The sequence below is a fragment of the Miniopterus schreibersii genome (genome assembly GCF_964146895.1).
Source record: "Miniopterus schreibersii genome assembly, chromosome: 6".
Taxonomy (NCBI): Eukaryota; Metazoa; Chordata; class Mammalia; order Chiroptera; family Miniopteridae; genus Miniopterus; species Miniopterus schreibersii.
In genome coordinates, this window is record NC_138107.1 from 77,649,470 (window position 1) to 77,672,176 (window position 22,707).

Genomic DNA, 22,707 nt, shown 5'->3' on the forward strand with positions numbered 1-22,707 from the left:
TCCCCGTGGGCAGTGGCTTGATACCACCCCGGTATTGGGAGGAGGGAGAAAGAGAGACACCTCGTTACTGCCAGGCCTGGTTGGAAGTCCAGGCTCCCCTTAGGTTCGTGAGGGTAGCAGTCTAGTCGCCCCACTCAGCCCGTGTGGCCACGGATGGTCATCGTTTGTTCCGTGGTGATCGGCTGCAGGAGCGCAGTTACTGTTTAAAAGCTGCCCGGCCGGGTGTGGCTCAGTGGTTGAGCATCGACCTAGGATCCAGGCGAACAGGGTTCGATTCCCGGTCAGGGCACATGCCCGGGTTGCGGGCTCGATCAATGACTCTCTCTCATCATTGATGTTTCTCTCTCTCTCTCTCCCTCTCCTTTCCTCTCTCTGAGATCAATAAAGATATAAAAAAATAAAAATAAATAAATAAGTAAATAAAATTTAAAAGCTTTCTGTGTTGCCAGGCTGTTCCTCTCCCACCCCTTTGGCTTTTGTTGAGGCCTTTTTGGCCTGTGACCATTGGCGTTTCGAAGTTGGTGACCTTCAACTACAAGCCTAGTATATATGCGACAAAAAAGAAAACCCAGGGCTCTTACCTCCGTGTTGTCTTGGGTCCTGAGGTCCCGCCTGGTCTTTTTTTTCACCTTGCGTCTTCTGAGGTTGGTTTCGTATATAACACCCAGGGTTTTTTAACTGCATTTAGCAGGAGGAAGAAGAAATAATAAGTCTGCTCCATCTCCCTTGCCGCTCCGTTTTTGTTTTCCTTTTCCCAATATTTGTTAGGAAAGTTTGGAAAATGAAACAGTTTTACAGTCAACCGCCACATATCCACCACCTAGATTCAACACAACATTTTGCTATATTTTGCTTTATTGTTTACAGGGTGGGGCAAATGTAGGCTTACAATTGTTCATATGGAAAATGATACAATAATTAATTAATGGCACAAGAAGAGACTGTGTTTCATGTCCTCTCAACTGTAAGCCTAGGATTCCCCACCCTGTATTTATCTGTCCATTCCATCTGTCCCTTCATTTACTCTTTTTAGTGGACATCAGTACACTTCACCCCTAAACACATCAGCATAATATTAGTAATTGGACTTCACTACTTAACGGGTTTTTTAAAGGTAAATTTTACATAAAGCAAAGTGCACATAATTGTAGTAGTAAGAGTCATAGGTCAAAGTAATCATAATTACCATTTGATGGGTTTTGTATAACCCATCCCTTATTGAGATCATTTCCATCAGCCTAAGAAGTTCTTCACGCCTCTTCTCAATTCTTACTGCCCCTCACTCCCAAGAAGCAATTACTGTTCTGCTGTTCTTTCTTTCTTCTTTTTTGTTGTTTCTTTTCGGGGAGGTGGTGATAAATTTATTTTGTCTCTTTTAGAACTTCATATAAATAGAACAACACAGTATGCACATTTTTGCATGTCGGTTTATTTTCCAGCACAATGTTTTTGAGATGCATTCATGTTGTTGTATGTGTATCAAGGGCTATTTTTTTTTTTTTAACTGCAAAGTGCTATTTCCCCACAGAAATAACACTGTATTTATACAATATGGGCTGCCTCCAGTTTTTTGTCATTAAAATTTGATAGTTGGGGTAATTTAAGTCATCACTGTCTTCCATCTGCTTTGAACATAGTGTGAGGTGACGTAGGTTTTGTGCCTTCTCATTAATAACGTGACCAAGGCACATAAAGGTATGTTCTGTCACACGCAGTACCCACATTCTGCTCACGTTTCTTGTCAGTGGTGATAGCTATCGTTTATTCGAGGCTGAAAACTTTTTTGTAATAGAAGCAAAAGAGAGTTTTAGCATTGTGGAAGTTAGAATTTAGCTTCTTGGCACTAAATTTTAATGTGTGAAGGAGAAACCATAGCTGTAATATTCATTACTGAGAACGCCAAACTGGCCTATGGGGAAACATCCTATTTCAGAAATACTTAGAATACTCTGCTTCTGCACAAAATATCGATGTCATTGCTGCACATGGATTCAGCTGTTTCAGAGACCCATACTTGTCTGTCCCTACCTATTAAGGAAGCCTCTTGCTTCTTGGCTGTTTCCACAAAACCATTAAGGGGACTGTAATTTCTGATTCACTTACACTGATTGATACCAGGGGAGTTGTACCAGCTGGGAAGCGGGCAAGATAAGCTGCATCTGAGATTCCAGGTAAGGGGAGCATGGGGCTGTTAGTGCCAGAAGCAGTCGACGGTGTTGTCTCAAACCGGCGCACAGCTTTCCTCTGACCTTCCTTTTCTTCCTACAGTTGACGGACTGGACAAAGCCTCTATAGCGAACTCGGATGGCCCAGCGGCAGGTTCCCAAACGCCGCCCTTCAAGAGGAAAGGGAAGCTCTCCACCATTGGTAAAATCTTTAAGCCTTGGAAGTGGAGGAAAAAGAAGACCAGTGACAAATTCAGAGAAACCTCAGCAGGTATGAGAATCATAACTTTGTCAGACGAGAAGATAAGTTGTTGAATTCGTCAACAGGTAAACAAGTGGGGCGTGCAAGTTTTTTCTGGAAAAAAACTTAATTTGTATTTAAAATGAAATTATTTCACTTAAGGGTGTGACAACTTGGAATCCTGATCTGCCTTCTTATTTTTACCATGTTGGCTTTCTGAGATAGTCTTGTAAAAACATACTTGTAAGTTCGTCTAAAAACTCGTGTGTCGGGAGGGGCAGGTAAAATGGAAAATTAAAAGTGGAAATGTTATTTGCCAACATTGTGGCTGCAATGATGGAATCCATACACACACACACACTCACACTCACACATACACACACACTCACACACCCGCACACACAAACACAGACTCGATTATATATCTGTCTACTTAGTTCCAGTAGTATAATCCTATCTGTTAACTTAAAAAAAATTTTTAATGACTTTTTTAATGTATTTGTTCTGTGGGCAAACTTTGAATGACTGTATATAAAAGAAAAATATTGCTATATTTATTAAGTTTAAATTTCCATCATGTCTTTAGGACTGGTCTCCTTCCTAGGGGAGTCATAACCCCATTGGTATGAACGTTTTTTATTGTTATTTTAATTTGTGGATGTGTTAAACCTTAAGAATTATATCCTTTAGTACCTTTCGGATGGACTCATGGAGGAAGCTCACTTTAAATCTCAGGCCAGAATTAAGCCTAACTTAAACAAGTGTCCAATATCAGTGGTATTTTGTTAATATATCTTAATGTTAAGTTCAGCTTTTTCCATGCTCATAGTCCAAAACAGTCACTTCATCAAAATTCTTCATTGCACCACAGTCTAATATTGTCAGTGTGTGTACAGGGTCACAGAGTACGTCTTACTGGTCTGCGCCGAGGTGAGAGCTGGCCTTTAGTTCTAGAGCTATGAAATAAGATAAAAAATACCACAAAGTTTCCTAAAGAAAATGGTCTCTGCTGTATGTGTAGCTATTATAATTTCTTTGAGTACTTACTACGTTAAAAGAAATTATGATACTCTACCTGGGATTTGTTTCAAAATAATCCTGGGAAAGGAGTGAGTATAGATGAAAGAAGATTGGCCACAAGTTGCTTATGGTTTAAGCTGAGCGATGGGTATGTGGGGTCTATTATTCTCATTTCTCTACTTGTAGATACTGGAAAATTTCCTTAATAAAAAGATAGAAACAGAAGAGAAACTTGGTTTAGGGGGAAATAATGATAGCTTGGTTATTGGACCCTCTTTGATTCCTAATTGGCTTCTTGGGGTAAGAGGCGGTAAGAAGTGGTGGGCAGAGTGCTGTGCCGAGTGAGGACCTCTGGGTTGTAGTAGTTTCCTTCACACCAGGTGTCGTGTGACCTTGAGCAAGTCAGCCCCTGGGGGCACCCTCTTCTCCCCTGCTCTTCAGATGTGAAGGCACCACACTCGCCTTAACTGCCTCCTCTCGCGGTGCCCTAAGCAGTGGGAGGATCTGGCTCCTCCTGTCGCCACGGCTGCCACGAGGGCGGAGGGCTCTGGGCAGTAGCGGGAAGGAGATACTGAGGCGAGACGAGAGGATGGACATCCCTTCAGTTGCCTCTCTTGCTCTTTAGCTGAACCTGGGCTGCTGACTTCTCTCTCCCTAAAGCAGAAAAGACAGCTGCAAAGAAATGCCTCTCCATCTTACCTTGTCACCGCTTTTTAATCATTTTAACAGTAGGGGGGCTATAACATATTTCCACCTGCTCTGAATAGTCAAGAAAAGTGATTTTAAACACTCAAGTGTTATTTCATGTTGTCCCGTATTTACTGAGGATGGCCCGGCCATCTTTGTATTCTTTCTCCTTTTCAGATTCACACAGGATTTTATATGAGTTCAGCTCCAAGAAGTTCGTGGTGGATACTATATCCCCAGTTCGTAAAGACTACCAAACTACATTAAAAACCCGAACAAGTTACTCGATGCCTCATTGGTGTGTGTGTGTTTTCCATCAAAATTGTGACAGAATAAAAGCAAGCCACGTAGATGTGTTAACAGTTCTTTGTAAATTTGCCTCTTACATTTACTTGCACGATTTATTTTTAAACCCGCATTATTACTGATGTTTTACTTGCATTTTATAAGAGTTTATCAGGTGTCCCAATTATAAAGTATTGTATCATCACCCTAAATGTATGTTTCTTTTAAGGCTTAAATGCCCGCTGAGCTTTGTGGAATGAATAAGTAAGGTCTAAAATAAAGGGCAGCACAGCCCTGCCCAGTGTGGCTCCGTTGGTTGGGCTCATCCCGTGCGCGGAAAGTTGCCAGGTGGATCCCTGGTCAGGGCCCCTGCCCAGGTTGCAGCTCAGTCCCCGGTAGGGGCCGTGCAGGAAGCAGCCTCTTGATGTTTCGCACTAACATTTGTTCCATGTTTCTCTCTCTCCCCCTCTCCCTTCCTCTCTCTCTAAAAATCAATAAAAAAATTTTTTAAATAAAGGGCAGCACAAAATGGTAGGTCATGGGTTTTTTCACATTGAGGAAGGACATCACATCCAGAGGAAAATCGATGCGGTTGGACATAACCAAGAGAAAGGTGTTTTCTTCTAAATTATCTCAGAAACAGAGAAAACTAGCTGTCTGCATATGACCAAGGTCATGTGCTCTCTGGCAAACTATAAAGTACACCTTAGGCAACAGCCACAGTATCTTGGGATATGAAAGAAGACGAATTCCTTCCAAGAAAAGTAACTCTTCTGTGTTTTTCCGTCTCCTAAACTCCTGGCTTTATAATCTCATGGCCATGAATCTTTCTGTGGTGCACTACGCGTTGATTAATACCACTTTTCCTGGTCTGGGTTCCTGCTGGAGGACTTTTTAATTGGCAGTCAACAGGATGTGGTGCTGAGAATCGCCCCCTTTTCCATATACTACCCCCAGGTGCCTGCCTTTACCTTTCTCTTCCTGAGTGAGCGGGCCCTTCTCCGCCGTGGCACCACCTAATCTCTAGGTTTGATCCCTTCCCTGTCTCTAGAATGCAAAATGTCATCTACACTTTTTTCCCGACGTAATCATTTTTTCCTGTTCTTCCTTTGAGGGATGGGAGGTAGACTAAGGCTCCTCCCTCTGGATCTTTAAATATGCTTTCATCTCCCCAAAGCTAAGAATACAAACCCTCCATCTAAACACACTTGTTCCTCTAACTTCTGCGTAGACTGCTGCCATTGAGACCAAGTGTCTTGAAAACCCACCCTGTACCCGCTGCTCCCACTTTCTCTCCACACTCTCATTCCCCTTCCCACTGCGGCCTCCCCAGCACCCAGCACCCCACTGAGGCTACTCCAGGCCCCCCAATCATGAAGTTAGTATTCCTGTCTCATTTTCACCCATCTCAGCCTCTCCATTTGCCGTCGCTGATTAGTTCTTCCTTCATTTCAGAGAGATGTCATTGTCTTAGTTGTCTTTGACGTTTCTTGCTCTCTTTTGCCCCCTCTCGCCCCCTTCTCATCTCCCCTGAATCTTTGAAGGGGGGTGGCTACATGTCTTAGCACTTCTCATTCTTTGAACGTGTCCTTCCTCATCACACCCTCTCTTCTCAGTACCCACATCTCTTAAACTCAGGGTCCAGCCAAGGCCCAGGCCCTTCTGCCCGAGCACCTAATGGGCAGCAACGCCTGAGGACTGCATGGTAACCAACATCCATTCATGTGGTCTGCATACATCTACACTGAAAATACGGTACATGCCAGGCCCTGCTCCGGAGCCAGGTATTCTGCAGGGAATACGCGAGCGGGGTTCCTACTCTCATGGAGCTTTCATTCTACAGAGTCAGGGGCTGGTAGATGCTGCGAAAGAGCACAGAGAGCGAGGGGCTAGGAGTAGAAAGGCACTGTGTACAAACGTGTCCCAAACCAAGCAGGTCCCTTGCCAGCCCCGGCTATCCTGCTTTGCAGACCTGGCTTTGTTTGGCATCCAGACTTTGAACCGTGGATTTCTTTGGCTCTTCCCTGCCTGTTACTGTCTTCACACTTGGTTAGTGCCAAGAACCATTTACTGATTTCCTCCTGGTTAGGTGGTGTCTAACATCAGCCTTTCCTCTCAGTCCCCGCTGCCTGGGCCTCATCACCGCCGGTGTGGTTGCTGCAGGTGGCCCCTTTGCTGTCCGAGGTATTAGCTGCACTGGCTGTGGCAGCTGTGGGGCGCCCGGGAAGGCAGGGCGAGGCTGGGTTCTGGCAGGAAGCCCACGAGGGAACCTGACTAGCTGGCGAGGCTGACAGAAGGTGCAGGATGGCACCGGCTGTCAGGAACCCCAGGGTAAGCAAGATAGCACGTTTCCAAGTCTCAGGCCAGGCAAGTAGAACAGGGGTACCCCACACCCAAATGGCACGTGTTCCCCAGGTAGGGTAGAATAACAGAGCATCGGGTGAGTGAGATTGGGAAATCCAGGCAGCGCGTGGCAGCCAGGGCCTGCTTTACCTAAGTGGGGTACTCGTGGGCACATGGGGCTGGGTGTAAGGAAACAGAAGGATTTAAGTAGGGCCTCCGTCTTTTTTTTTTTTTTAAGGAACTGAGGGATAGAGCTGGTAACTAGGACAGGAAGTTACCAAAGGATTTGGGACAGAAACTCCCTGTACAAAGAGGAACACAGATGGGTCTGTGGAAGTAGCTTCCTCAGACCCCAAACCTCAGATGCTGGGGCTCCTGCTGCTAGAATGGCACAGCCCACGACCTGGGAGGGAAGAGAGAGCAGAGGTTGTGGATTTGGGGAAATAGGGAGACAGAGCACCCATCTCTGCCCTTTCCCTACAGATCACCCTGGTACCAGCACCCGGGAATCTCTGCAGGTGGAACGTGGGCCTGTCACATCTCACTCAGAAAGTGCGACTGGCCCCACATTGTTTCCTAAATGAACCCCGGGCTCCTCGGCTCTCCTCAGAGTAACCCAGACTGGCCTTGCCTTTCCTGTCTTTGTCGCTCACAGCCTTAGACTCCAGTCACACGGAGCGCGCCCTAAGCCTGCTTGTCCCCGGGCCACGCTTCATGGTCTTCCCTCTTCCTCCGGGCGCCTTCCTCCCCAGCCACACCTGGTGAAAGACTGCGCCCTACGCCAGGGTCATAACATGTCTCTTCCAGCTGAAGATAGCGGCCTTGATTCTGCGTCAGCTGGGTAGGGACCTCCCTTCCTTTGCTTGTACAACTGTTATGACGTATATTTTGACTTCTTTTCCAGTTTCTGTGTCTGCTTTTAATTTACGATGTAAAGTATTTAAGGGCAGAGACTACCTCACTCACCTTTGCCCCACTTCAGGTGCTTTGTATAATAATTTGTACCCGGTGTGTACACTTGCACATGCCTTGAATAGCTTATTTATTGACTATCCACTATAACTAAAAATAGAGCACTGGCTGCTTTAGGACTTTATAAAAGAAACTAAAGATTTAAAAATCATAATGGAAAGAGAAAGAGAATAATTTAAAATGCCAGTCAAATACATCTGTACTCACAATTACGACCATAGACAACTATTAAGAAGCCAATAAAATAACTAGGAAATTTTTTTATCTTTGCTCCTATTTTAAAAGTAAGTTATACTCCTAAATAAAGAAAATCAAGGCAACTTATCTTCATTAAAATTGTGACTTTTATTTGTTTTGTTAGAAATGGGGAAGAAATGCCAGTCTAGATTTTTCTATAACATTGTTGCGCGTTATCGGCTTTCTATGAATCAGAGTAACTTGTAGAGCCATCTGGTAAAAACTTTAATTTACCCAAGGTACTCAGCATTTCCTAATCTCAATAATAGTGGCTAATGTTTATTGAATGCTATTATGTGCCAGGTCCTGCTCCGAGAACTTTATTCACATTAACTCATTTAATCATCAAAACTTAGGAAGTTTAAGTGCTAGTATTATTCCACTTTTACTCATGAAGACACCAAGACAGGAAAATTCAAATCCCTTGCTCAAGAAAACACACCGGGTAGGAAGCAAAGGCAGTATTTTAACCCAAGCAATTTGGCACCACAGCCAGCACTTGAGACCGTCACACTCTGTTGCATGTCTAGAAGTTAAGTTCATGGCCAGATCAGTAAGGACTGCTCACTGAAAGACCAATCTGATACATTGGTTTGCATCAAATACTAGTTTTTGCTGTAAGAAGGATTTGGTCTCGGGAATTATTCTGGTTCTTGACTGGCTTGATTTCCACAGTGTACACATAGAAAAATGATTGGCAAGGACAAAAATATGTTTGGTCTTAGTAAAGATCCTATTCTCTGTAACCACAGAGGTGTGTTAGGGATGATTTTCTATACCTAAAAAGTAGGGCAAAGTGAGAGGATTTGCCCAGGGTGATATCTGTTAAGGAACTGGCCTGGTTGCATTAATAAACGACGTCATTTTGCCTTTATTTATCTGTGTCCCCTGAGAAGACAGAAGTACTTTCAGGTATCACTCAGCCTCACACCACATCGAAGGGAGAGCAGAGGATCTCTGCCTTTCCCAGTGTGTGTAGCGAGAGAAGGTACTAAGCAGCCACAGGCACGCGGCCGGGGCGGTGGGGCGCCTCGCTGGGTGTCAGACGACGCTCGGGTGTCACACGCCAGGCACTGCCACAGTGGGACAGCAGGACACGGGGCACAGGCCGCCCTGCCGAGGGAGCTTCTGTGCCCGCGGGGTTTACAGAAAGCCAACGCAGTAAGTTGGGCAGTGTATTAGAAAGTAAGAAGAGAAAAAATAAAGCCAGAAATAGGGACTGTGGGATGGAAGTTGCCGTTTAAAATCCGGTGGTCAGGAAAACTCTATCGGGAAGGCAACAGCATTGCAGCAAAGAGGAGGAGGGACAGAAGAGCACTCCCAGAAACGCTAAATAGTCATGCATTTCCTTCTGTCTAACAGTGACGTTAATGCACTGTGACTGCAGTCCCTTGTAAACTGTTCTCGGTCCAATAATTTAGCAATTAAAATGCCCCACATTCAGGAACCTCATGATGGTTAATTCTAATATCTTCAGGGGTGGGCAGAAGTAGGGTAAAGTTAATACAACAGTAATACAATGAGTGATAAATAATAATACAAGAATAAACGTCCTCATAGCCACACCTGTAACCCTCCTTCTGCCCACCCGTGTTGCCGGTCCCCCTGGGGCTCCTGACAAGTCACGCGACTGCGCTCCATTCAGTTCTACCGAAGAGGAGCGGACGTCCGGGAAAGAGATTCAGCTGCAATATAAACATTTCGTTAGGGCTTCCTTGTTAAAATCAAACCCGGGAACCAGGTTTGGGCCTGTGGGAGGTGGCTGCATCCCTGCCGGCCGCTCCAGTGGTGGACTCCTGAGGTCTCCTGAGGAGCAGCTGCGGTTGGCCGGTGCGGGAGGCAGAGACACAAGGGACCCACCAACCGGGTCCCTCTCTGTCGCTGCGTTTGTGATCACGACTTTCTCAAAAGACGTCATTTTCTGGGCTGTTCATCACTCTGGTATTATTTTCTTTGTGTGTCTGTTCAGTTTTATAAATTTTTTAATACATGTAAAGTTTTGTGTAGCTGCCATTATAACCAGCATATATCACAGATCCGTCACTCCCCCGATCTCCTTGTGCTATTTTTGTAGCCACACCTTACGTCCCCTCCTCCCGCCACCGCCTCTCCTCACCTCTGGCAACCACTGCCTTGTTCTTCATATCGTGTTGTTTCAAAATGTCATAAAAATTGGAACCTTTCAGCATGAAATCGTTGGAGACTGGCTTCCTTGACCCAGCGTAGCACGTCTGAGGTTGATTGTTAGGTCGGGTTCTGTGGCAGGGATGTGCCCGTTTGTTTATCCATTCACCTGTTGAAGGACGTATGGGTGGTTTCCAGCTTGGGGTAATTAGGAAGAGAGCGGCTATAAACACTCATGGAAAGGTTTCTGTGTGAATAAAAGTTTTCGTTTCTCTGGGGGAAAGATGCAGGAGGGTGATCTTTGAGTCATACATTAAATGTTTAACCTTGTAAGCGCCCACCAAACTGTTTCCCAGAGCTTTGCGTTCCTGCCGGGTGATACTCCTGTGCCTGTTGCTGTACATTCTTGTCAGCACTTGATATTGTCATGAGTTTTTTAACTGTTGTGGTAAAAACACACTTATCTTAAGATTTACTGTCTTAATCATCTGTCAGTGTACCGCATCGTGGTGTGAAGCGTATTTACATTGTAGTGAAGGTCTCCAGAACTTCTTCATCTTACAGACAACTCCCCGGTCCCTGGTGATCACCACTCTACTTCCTGCGCCTATGGATTTGACCGTATAGGACACTTCATGTAAGTGGAGTCCTACGGCAGTCGCCCTACGATGACTGTTTGGTTTCCCTTAGCATGACGCCCTCAGGTTCGTTCCCGCAGAAGCACAGGAAGGCGTGTCCTTCCTTTATCATTCTGCATAGTATTTCACTGTATGCACATGCAGGCACCCCCGCTTTTGAGTAACTCGCTTTACATCACTTTACTTTTACAAAGGGCCTACATTAGGCCTTTCGGAAGGCAAAAAGCAGAAATAGCGTTCGGCATTTGTTTTGCAGCAGCTGCTACGGAGGCAGTGAGCGTGGCCCCCGAGGCCCCTTCCCCGGGAACCGCACTCAGCATCCTGGCATCAAGCCCCATCGCTTTGGCCGAGTCTGGGGGCATCTGTGTTTCTCTGTGCATCCCTGTTTTCACCGTAGGTTAGTGCCATTTTTAGGTGTAACCTGATCATCCTGTCTCTTCCCCAGCACTCTTTTTATAACAGCTTTGTTAAGATATAATTTATATACCATACAATTCACCCGGTTAATGTGTGTAATTCAGTGGTTTTAAGTGTTATCACAACTCTGCAATCATTACCAGTATCAACTTTGAACACTTCCATCTTCCTAAAAAGAAACTCCATCCCAGTAGCCATCACTCCCCGCTTTCCCCGGTTCTATTTTCTCTCTCTGTAGGTTTGCCTGTTCTCTCTGTTTCTTGTAAATAAATTCATATAATAAATATGTGGTCTTTTGTGACTGGCCCCTCTCATTTGGCATATTTTCCAGGTTCATTCATGTAACTTGCATCAGTACTTAAGTTCATTTATTGGTGAATAATATTCTGTTGTATGAATGTGCCCCACTTTATTTATCTGTCCGTCAGTTGATGGACATTTGGGTCGTTCCTACTTCGGGCTATCATGAAGGATGCTGCTGTGCACATTTGCGTGCAAGTTTTTGTGTGGGCACGTGTTTTTACTTCTCTTGGTTATATATCTAGAAATGGAATTGCTGAGTCACATGGTAACTCAGTGTTTAACATTTTGGGGAATTGCCAAGGCGGTTTTCCCAAGCAGCTGCACAATTTTACATTCCCACCAACAGTGTGTGAGGGTTCCGATTTCTCTACACTCTGGGCAACACTTGTTATTATCTGTCTTTTTTATTATTGCCATCCTGGCAGGTATAAAGTAGGGCCCCCGGCACTCTTGGTTCCTCTTTTTCTGCCTTTTTAAATTTCCATAGTACATTTTACCTTCTAACAGTTATAAATTATGTCTATTGTTTATTATCTGGTCCCCCTTCCTACTAGATTATAAATTCCTTGAGAACAGGGATTTTTGTTTTCCTCTCTGATAAAAATCCCAAAGCAACTAGAATAAATAGTACCTGGCTTATGTTAAACATTCAGTTTGTAGAATGAATGCATTAATGAAAGGCGTTGGATGAGCCTTATCCCATCCCATATACTGGGTGTTTCGCAAGTGTTTCTGATTTGAAAAATGCTGGAATTTTGGGGGGTAAGGGAAAGACAATATGTATTTTTAATTTGTCCTTTGTGTTCATATCATTGAGAGCTGCTTAAGAGCCTTAAGGAATCTTGAAAAGCCAAAATAGACAAAATGAATATTTCACCAAATATAATGGACAGGGTGGTGGCCCATTCCCTCATGAATGGATAATGAACTTAAGTAACTTACTGTCTGCCCTGTATATAGCAGTGTTTTCAAGGTCAATGTGGAGGCATCATTGACACAAAAAGGAGGCAGATAGGCGTTGTGTTCAGTTCAACCATTTTCATACCTGTGTGTTTTATTACTGAGCCTAATCAGCCCAAATGAGCATTAGAAATTCTGTGGCTAGAGAGATAAACTATAATGATTTTATCATACGTACATTCTTAAATTCTCTTATTCTTTTCCCAAGTATACACGATGGCATTGAAACACACCTCCTCTCTGTGCGTCAGGTATGAAGGAGGTAAACCCTCCTCAGTCTCTTGCCCCAGGAGAATGGATTTTTTTTCTTGGTTCAATCTTTGCACACACAGGTGGATAGAAAGAATCATTATGGCCCACTATTTTATTTATGGAGCATTTATTATCCACCATAGGGGGAAAACCCATTCATGGGAAAGAATGATCAGAGTATTAACTTTTTGTATATTTGTCATAATTGAAATTAGTGGTTTCATAAATATCAAAACCTTCCATCACTGGTTTAAAATAGCCAACTGCACCATGAACGGCCACACCATCAAGACCCACCTTCTACAGATAAATATAAACCATAGAGTCTGATTTCCAAATGGAGACTCCCTTGCTTCCTGTATGTTCTAGAAAACACGGTGGTGGGTGTGTCATTCACGCTGCGCTTTAGGTTGAAATGTGTGGAGCTGGAGAGCTGACTAGAACCTCAGGCCTCCACCCTGCCCCGGGTGAGTTAGGTTCTCCTGGGGCAAGTGGGCTCAGAGAAGCAGGGCATTTTCACTGAGTGGTCTATGAAAATATTCTCAAAGGAGCCATGATGCTATAGACTCTGCTGATTTCTGATTTTAAGTGACCTTTTTTTTTTTTTTTTAATAAAGAATCACACCCACTGTATTGAAATGTAGAATTGTGAACTCGAGTTTCTTTTTTTGTTTGTTTGCCACATTTAATTCCTAAGTGGAATATGGAGCAAAGGAACAATGTTCTCATCAATCTCTTAACAAAAAGGGCTTTGACTGGGATGGGACCGTGTGAGCCTGTATTGCTTTAAGAGAGGATCTGATTGTTTATACGCCTTACTTGGGTGGATAATTTCCTAAATTCATTTTCCTTTGGAGTGGTGCCACTTTTAAACACTTTTAAAGGTACTACAGAATTCCTTCTGGCCGGGGTCAGAGAGCTCATGTCAGGAAAGTCCATTATTTTATTTCCTTTGCCTATTATTTCCCTTGGTGGCTTTGTTTTGGTTTTTTTCATCCTGTGATACGAATCCGGTCTTTATCACTAAGGGTTCAGTCCTGGAAAGTGACTGCTTTTTGGCTTAGACATTTTCCTGATTTGTTTTCCACTTGGAGTGTAAATTGTAGTTTTAATTCTGATTTCTTTTGTTAGGTGAAAGGAATTTGCACCTCTAGGCTTACAACATTTTTTCAGCCTGGGTGGGGTTCTTCAACTGCTTTCCCAGACCCAGACTCTCTAGGTTTTGAAACGGATACTCTTGAAGTTTCCTTTATTCCGAAGCATAAGTGTTTCCTTTATACCTTTCATAAGACAGGACATGAGAGGCTGTGTGGGAAATATAAGAGAATAAAAGGCAAGGTTAGAGAGAAGACTGGATATTGGAAAATAGGGAGCACACATTGCACATTAGTGTGGTTAAAATTCGTCGAAAATTCCTGTGATCTATTTTCCATCTTAGGTATATGGCTCTCAGCATTAACATAGCCCAAAAATATCTTAAAGTTTTATTTATTTTTAAACTGTGGTAGAAAACACGTAACATAAAATTTATCATCCTCACCATTTTTAAGTGTCTTCTGAACTGCAGCCCATTTCCAGGACTTTTCATCTTGAAAAACCTAACAGCAGCCCCCATTTCCTCTCCCTGCCAGAGCTTTCATTTGTTTTTAAAGAAAACCTCAAGTAAATCAAGTATAAAACATTAGTGACACCAACTAAGACTTAATCACCTATTTAAATCTGACGTTGACATACTGCCGGCATTAGGTAGCCCTTTCTGTCTGCGGGGCTTCTCAGTTCAGTGCTAAAAAGTTCAATTTAGTTAGTACCCCAGGAGGTTTGAAAATGTTCCCTTTGAATACTTTCCGTAATCTGCTACATGTAAACCTATGAAGTAAAGTGGGTTTTTTTGAAAAATAAAGTTAAAAAAACAGTTATTTCTGTTACTCATTTGAAGTTTTATTTGGGATTAAACTTAAAATCAGAATAAGATATGTGGATGTTAACAGTAATGTGCCAGATGCTGCTTGTAATCTCCCCAGTTGCTCTATGAGGTAGGTTGTTGTTATCACCCCGAGTCACTAATGGGTAAAGGGAGGCACAGAAGTTAAATGACTTACCCTAAATCCCAGGGCTTAGGAGCATCATAGCCCATCTTTGAACCTCAGAAGCCTGGCTTGAGCCTTCATTCTTAACGCTTGTACTATGCTGCCTTCTAGATCCGTAGCATATCTAGATGAAAATTATCAACAGAATATTATCAAAGGGATATATACACATATAGATAAGAGAAAATGGAAAGTTGGGGAGGAAAAGACTCACATTTGTGCGGCCCCTGCTTTGTATCAAACACTGTACAAGATGTTTTTTATTAAATTTATTGGGGTGACAATGGTCAATGTGAACATACAGGTTTCGGGTGTGGGTTTCTATGTTACAAGATCTGTACATTGCTCTGTGTGCCCACCACCTTTGCAAGATGTTTTAATCACCCTAATGTCCATCCAGGTTAGGTTTTACTGCCTCTGTTTTCATTTGAGAGACAGGGAGGAGGTTAGCAGCTTGCCTATGGTCACTGCTAATAAGCTGCAAGGTCTGGGTTTGAACTCAAGCCATATTCTTAAAAAGGCTAGATTGCCTGGCCGGGTGTGGCTCAGCAGTTGAGCATCCACCCAGGATCCAGGAGATTGTGGTTCGATTCGCAGTCAGGGCACATGCCCGGGTTGTGGGCTCCATCCCCAGTTGGGGGCTGCAGGAGGCAGCCGATCAATGACTGTGTCATCACTGATGTTTCTCTCTCTCTCTCTCCCCCTCTCCCTCCCCCCTCTGAAATCAATAAAGATTTAAAAAAAGAAAAAAGGGCTAGACTGTGTACTTCCTCATCGAGTTTCTATTTTCCAGCTTTTTCAATCTTCAAGAAGAATTATGAGGCCCTGATAGCACCTTAATAACCAGGGATTTTGAAACAGAGTCGGGGAAGGGCATTATGTCAAAGTGGGAAGTTAGCATTGCGCTCACTCCGTACACATTCCAGTTGCAGGTATGAAGAACAAGTGCTTTTCCCAAACACGTTTTTGGTGTTTTGTCTTGGAAGATATAACCCTTAGTTGAAGTTACCCTTGGCTCAGGGTCAAGCAGGAATTGGGTTGATTATCCCTCCTGATTTAGTCTTGGCCTGGACCCGTTTTACCAGAGAAATACTGGTTTTTTTACAAATGCTGTATATTCTCTTGTGTGGGCAAGACGGTAGGTAAAGGAGGGGAATGTTAAAAATGCTCAAGAAAACAGGCTTTTCTTTTAAATCCTCACCCGAGGATATTTTTTCCATTGCCTTTCAGAGAGAGTGGACGGGAGAGAGAGAGAAACATCGATGTGAAAGAGACACATTGATTGGTTGCTTCCCATGCATGCGCCCTGACCAGTGCTGGGGATCAAGCCTGCAACCGATGTACGTGCCCTTGGGTGGAATAGAACCCGGGACCCTTCAGTCCACAGGCCAATACTCTAGCCATGGAGCCAAACCAGCCAGGGCAAGAAAACAAGCTTTTTAATTATCTTAAGGAACCTGTTCTGATTAGATGTGTATGTGAAATATAGATTTGGAAACTGCCACCTAGTCATCTTACTAACTAAAACTGGTTACTCACACCTCTTAGTTTGAGTGGTGATGTTTTAATATGTATTGTTCATAGGATAACTAAATAAAATAGACTGTTAAAGATTCTACATTAACCACCTGAAAAAATTGTCGTTATCTTAATTTTAAACCTCCGTCCCTTTTGTGGGCTCATCCTGTCTTGGGTTTGCTGTCTTTTTTGTTGTTGTTGTTAACCCTCACCTGAGGATATTTTTTACATTGATTTTAAGAGAGAATGGAAAGGAGGGAGGAGAGAAGAGAAAGAAACATCAAACCTGCACCCAGGTATGTGCCCTTGACCGGGAATCAAACCCTGGACCCTTTGGTATGCAGGCCAACACTCTAACCATTGAGCCACACCTCCAGGGTGGGTTTACTTTTTTTTTCTTTCAAATATATCTTTATTGATTTCAGAGAGAGGAAAGGAGAGGGAGAGAGAGAGACAGAAACATCAATGATGAGAGAGTCATTGATCAAGCCCACAACCCGGGCATGTGCCCTGACCGGGAATCGAACCCCTATCGCCTGGATCCTAGGTCGACGCTCAACCGCTGAGCCACGCCCGGCAGGGCGAGAAATGGAAACTTTTCATCCCACTGGATAAATCTGAAAGCACCTGTCTTATGCATTTGTGTTTCTCATGAGTTTATAGGAGTCAGACTAGAAGGAAGGACGCACAGTGTTTCACGTAGCTCACAAATCCTGTCCTCTGATCACTCTCCTGGGATTACTTGTACTTCCTGGCCCATCTGGGATCAGGGGCCTGCCCATTGTTCTCACCCTGAACAACCTTTGGGAGCAATAATCGTGAGTCCCGTGGGCTGATTTGCCATGGCTGTTCCCAGCTCACCCCGTCTGGAAATACAGGGATTTCAGCTGCTGCTGTTTGCATGGGACAGAGATCATCACCTCTTGCCCTGGTTGGGTGGCTCAGCTAGTTGGAGAATCGCCCTGTATAGTAAAAGGCTGTGGGTTTGATTCCTGATCAGGGCACATACCTAGGTTGCAGGTTTGATCCCTGGTTGGGGCTTGTACAGGAGGCAACTGATTAATGTTTCTCTCTTTCTCTCCCCCTTCCTCTCTTTTTAAAATCAATTAAAAAAACAAATCCTTGGGTGAGGATTTAAAAAATAATTCTGGAAGGATTAACAAGACACAAATAAAAGTGGTTATCTGCTTGTGGAGTAAGGGTGAGATTCAATCTGAATAGGTGGGGGACAGGGTGAGAGCCAGTGGGGGGCAAAGGGAGAGTGAGAATTTTTACCGTAGCCTTTTATAATTTGAACTATGAGAATGGCCTACCATCTAAAAATTGGGCACTCAAAATAAACAGTTAAAAGCTGTCCTTCTGTCTCACATCTTGAAGGAAAATTGGAAAGCACTGTACGTCTCATGGGAAAGTTGAAGTCTTTGTAATAATCATCTCAGACGAGAATGCACGTGGTGGGCTTTTGGTCATACACATCTGGGTTCAACCAGATTCTAAATACGTGACTGGAAAATGTGTTTAGCCTCTTTAAATCTCAATATTCTTATCTATTCTAAGGAAATAGAAGTAATTGCCTAGCTTATCTTTCAGGAATAATGGGAGGGTTGAGGAGAAAATAAATATTAAAATGCTATCTTAGCACCAAGTAAATGATGATTGCTGTCAGGCTTCTAGAGGAAGTTGCGACGCTGATTTTGCAAGAGAAGAACATAGATCTCTCCACCTTCCTCTTGCTTAAGGCCTGGTCAAGTTTCAGATGTTCGAGGGGGGAAGAGGGCCTGTGTGGTTCTTCTTTCATATTTCTGCCTTGAGTACCTACAGAACCTTTAGCCTGTACTGGAAAAATATTCAGTTTTTAAAAAGCATCGAACACCGTTTTTGATTAGTCAGAGCTTTTCACTTCCAATGAATGATAACAGGCTTAGCAAATAGGGAATTTATTGGTTCATGTAACTGAAAAGCCGGGGACAAACCACCATTAAGTGTGACTGAATCCAGGTGCTTAGAAACTATGATTAAGAATCTGTGTCTTTCTTTTCAGCCTGTGTTCCTCTGTATTTGTGTGTGTGTGTGTGTGTGTGTGTGTGTGTGTTAAGCTGGGCTCTCCCTTTGTGGGTGCAAAGTGACTACTAGAAACTCTAAGCTTATATTCAGCTAGTTTTAATAGCTCCAGAAGAAAGAGAAAGTCTTCCTTTCCTATTGTTCCAGCAAAATTCTTGGGCCAGGATCTCATGAGTTCCACTTGGCACACACCCGTCTCTAAACTAAGCACCAGTGGCAGGGAAATAACTGGGCTCTGATTGGATAAGCCCGGGAGCCCTAGAGCCCAGTGATGGGGTTCGCCTCACACCAATGACATGGACCAAGAGAGGGGGAAGGTGGTTCCTCAAAGGCTAAAACTCAGGACTGTTTCTAAAAGAAGTAGAAAAGAACACAAGGCATGCATTCCCCCCCAAAGCTCTCCCACCCCAAATACACTTAAGTGCACAATGCCTACTCTGAAACAAATTATTTTTGGTATTATGAGGATGGAATAATAGACAAGACATCCCTCATAGGACTTAGACTAGAGTCGTGTGACTATGCAACTATGTACACCTGTAGCAATGAAAATGTAAAAGTGAAGTAACAGAAATAATAGTAATCGCTAGCATTATTGAATGCTTTCTAGAGTCTAGGTGCTAGTCTAAGCTCTTTCCTTGCTTTCACTCATTCAATCTCCAAAAGAGCCAGAAAGATAGCAGCTCTTATTCTGTTTTGTAGATAGGAAGCTGAGGCACAGAAGTTCCTTAGAAGTACGTGAGGAGTGTAGAGCTGTTCGTTCTTGCCGGGACAGGTAGTGAGATCCGACACAGGGGGGCGCTGTTGGAAGAAACTATGGAATATCTGGGGAAAATTTCACGCTAGGTGGCTGGAGAGACAGTCTCATTCTAGGAGGAAGAAATAAGAAAAGAAGGAACGGAGCCAATGGGGTGCAGGCGATGTTTAGGAAATGGCAAGAAGTGAAGTTTGACTTGAACATCGGGCTCGCGAAAAGGAAAGATGAAAAGGGAGAGGAAGCCGGGCTGGTGGGGACCAGGTGTAAAGCCCGGCTGCTGTGCCGAGTGGGCCCCAGCGTGGGCTGTAGGGCTGGCAGGCGGGGAGCGGCGCCGATAAACAAGAAAAGGGCCAGACCCCGGAGCGTTTCTAGGTGGGGATGTTGGCTTTATTTCTCTGCCTCGCATTCTTGAGATGTTTCAGAAGGTTCTTGCAAATGTCCTGTTGGGTGGCATTTTGGTGTTTGTTTCTTTAAACGACTTAGCTATGCCTTAGTGAAGGGTCTTTGAAAAAGGAGGCCATTTCTTGACATTCTGTTTTCTGTCACTGCTGTTGAGAGGTAAAGCCAAGCCTGGCTTATAGAACACTTTCAGCACAAGACAAGCAGCTCTCTGTTCCCGTGACAGTGTTACAGTAAGGCCATTCAGCGCCGGGAACCAAGAAGATAGCATGGCACGCTCATTTACTCATTTTCTATTTACTCTCCTATTTTGTTCCGTCATTAAACGGTGTTAGAATTGAAAATTAGGACTCTCTTTTTCTGGCCAAAAGAAAACACAAGTGGCTTGTGGACTGAAACGTTTACTCACACAGATACTTCCAGAGGAGTAGAAAATCCTGGCCATGCGTCTGCAGAGAGGAGCTGGTGCCATAGGCCCCAGTTTCCCCTCCTGAATGCAGGCTCCGCGCCCGGAGGACATCATAAATCACATGTAATTTATGATGAGCCCAGTCGTGTGTTACACCCTGCTGGTTGGCCGGTGTCCTGTACACACCATGACCGCCCTTCTCCAGACCATACAGGGGCCTTTTCAGATGCGCCATAGGACAGAGAGCTGAGGATTTTCCCCTTGGCGGGCCCAGCCAAGGAGCAGAGGAAGGAGAAGACAGAAGACCCTTGTTCTTTGAGTTTTGCCACAGGCCTCACCTGCTTTCTCCTAGATCGGAGGAAGGGAAGGAGCAGAAATTCTCTAAGACCATGATCATTATTTGCCTATTTTCTTTTATTCATATATTCAACAAGTACACATAGTATTTTCTGAGTGTCAGCTACCTGCAAGGCACTGTTGGGGATAAAGCAGTAAACAAAACAAGGTTTTGATTCTTGAGACTACACTGACACAAAGTAGTAGGCCCTATATCAGGAGGTGATGACATATTTTGCAGGGTGAGAGAATGGATAAAGGCAGGAAGGGCAACAAGCTATTCCACACCAGGTGTGCAGAAATGGATTTCTACTACGGGGACCTTTGGGAAGAGACTTGAAGAAAGTGATAGCGCAAGCCATGCGGGTTCTGGGGAAATTGCATCTCAAGTAAAGACAGAGGCCACCATGCAGGGGCACGTCTCAGGTGAGAAGCAGCCCAGTGGGGGGTGGAGGGGCTGGAGTAGAGAGAGCCAGAAGGGAGTAGTAAGGAGAGGAGACACATGGGGGAGGACTAGCCTAGGGCTCATCTAGAGACCATGCCAAGGAGCTGAGATGCTATTGAAAAGGAGATGGACAGCCATTGGACGTTTTGGGAAGGTTGATCCTTTTGAAATACTTGAAAAACCAGAGTCTGAGCATAAAGTCAGGATAACAGGGACCACACACCCTTCACGTCTGAGAGAAAAGGAATGAGTGCTGTTGTCATCAGGATTGGACTGTCAGAACTTTAATTCACCCGGGGCAGAGCGTGAAACAGAACCGCTAGCTTGGCTTGACGTTGGTGTAAAAATCACACATGCTTTTTAAATGAGGACAGAAGTGAGTAACCGTGAGCCATTTACTCAACTGGTGGGAGTACTTTTCCTGGACAGACCTGGCTGCCACCGCCAGGGATGAGCGTCATGTGAAGTCTCTTCTCTGGCTGCATTGTGGTTATGCTAGAGTTGTGAGTGAGGCTCCCAACATTACTGCTGTTCTTGCAAAGATTAGTGTGGGCTTCAGAGTCCAAGAGCAGCTGGTGGGATGCTAAGAATCATTCTAGGAGGCTTCAGTAACCCACTTTGCTCTCGGGGAACCTGGAGCTAACTCAGGCTGTTTTCCCTGCACAGATGACTTTGTCTAGCCTAGAGCTACGAGGAGCATGGGCTTGGTTAAGGTGATTTCGACTCCTTAGGAGAACTATCTTCCTAAAAATGAGGGCGATGGATAATAGAGTGGGCTACACCATAGCGCCCATCCTGCCTCTGAATGTCTGCACGCAGGTAGCACATCTCAGGAATGTTCCTGAAATGAAATGACTCTTGCTTTGTGTGCCTGTTGGACTAGAATGAACTCTCTGATTCATTCCAATGCAAAACCCTTCGGAGCCTATGAAAAGTGTTCAGTGAATGTGCTCTGCAAACATACAGACACTATATAAACAGGAGGCAAATATTTTACAAGATGAAGAGTGAAATACTTGTTCTTCTGGGAGGGCAGTGGTTGGAACTTGGTGCCCTAACAGCATACCTTCCACGCTCAGTCGCCTGCAGTCTGTTCTCATTGGCCCCGAACACAGCTATCTGCTTTATGCGTTAAAAATGTGCTCAGCCAAAGACCAAACAAATAGCTAAAGGCATTTTCCTATCAGCTCCGGTTGGTAGGAGGTAGAGCCAAGAAACAAAGCTGTTGGTTTTGAGTCTTGGCAGGAGGCCAAGCTGCTGCTTCAAAGCTCCAGGATTTACAAGGAAGAAGGGGGGAATTTTTTAGCTGAGATGAAGTTAGAATAGAAAACTTAAAGCTGAAATTAAAGCATGCTCTGGACTCCATGATGGAAAGGCAGACGCGTTCTGGGCTCTCAGATGGTTTTTCAGGGCAAGAATGAAAAGGTGCTTAAAGCAGAGATCACAGAATGGCCTTGATTCATGATACAGGATCACACAGCATTCGAGCTGGGTGGGGCGTCCTTTGGGGATCATCGAATCTCGTCCCCTGGTTTACAGATAACGGATCAGAAGCCCTGGAACTTGCAGAGACTGCCCGATGTCACACAACCAGTTGTGGAAGTTGTGGCGTTAGAGTGCAGGACTCCTGACAACCATTTTGTGTTTTCGACCACTTTATAGAAGCAGCAGACAATTGAATGTGGCCCCTTGAGTCCTCAGACTTAGCAGCACAGCCTGGAGTCTCTTCCCGGCCTCAGCAGTGGGGTTGAGACCTGGCTGTAAGAGGCCTGCCTCCCCTCAGACCCCAGTCAAGCTTGAACGGGTGTGTGGGGTCCTGGGGAGACTGCTGTGGTCAGGGGCCTTCTAGCCACCTGCGCCCTCTCAGCAGCGTCCCACAGTGTCACAGTGGGTGTTGTTTGGCTTCCTGTGCTGACCGGTTCCCTCCTCTTTGACAAAAGCCTAAACAAATTAAAGTTATATTTAAATAACAGCACTCTTTTTACATAAAAGAACTCCCATGAAAGAACAGCTCCTGCTGGCCGCCCACTCCCAGATAACTTTGTTCATTA

At 44.4% G+C, this 22,707-nt stretch overlaps 1 protein-coding gene across 8 annotated transcripts in view; it reads left to right on the forward strand.

The window, feature by feature from the left end:
* PHACTR2 (phosphatase and actin regulator 2) overlaps positions 1 to 22,707 on the forward strand; it is a gene marked incomplete at both ends in the record, with an annotated part of 197,920 nt that overhangs the window by 129,911 nt on the left and 45,302 nt on the right. For all 8 annotated transcript variants that reach the window (XM_081141274.1, XM_081141278.1, XM_081141281.1 and 5 more), the window contains one exon: positions 2,269 to 2,436. In XM_081141274.1, coding sequence (XP_080997400.1) covers positions 2,269 to 2,436 — 168 coding nt within the window. The remainder of the gene's footprint in view (positions 1 to 2,268; positions 2,437 to 22,707) is intronic.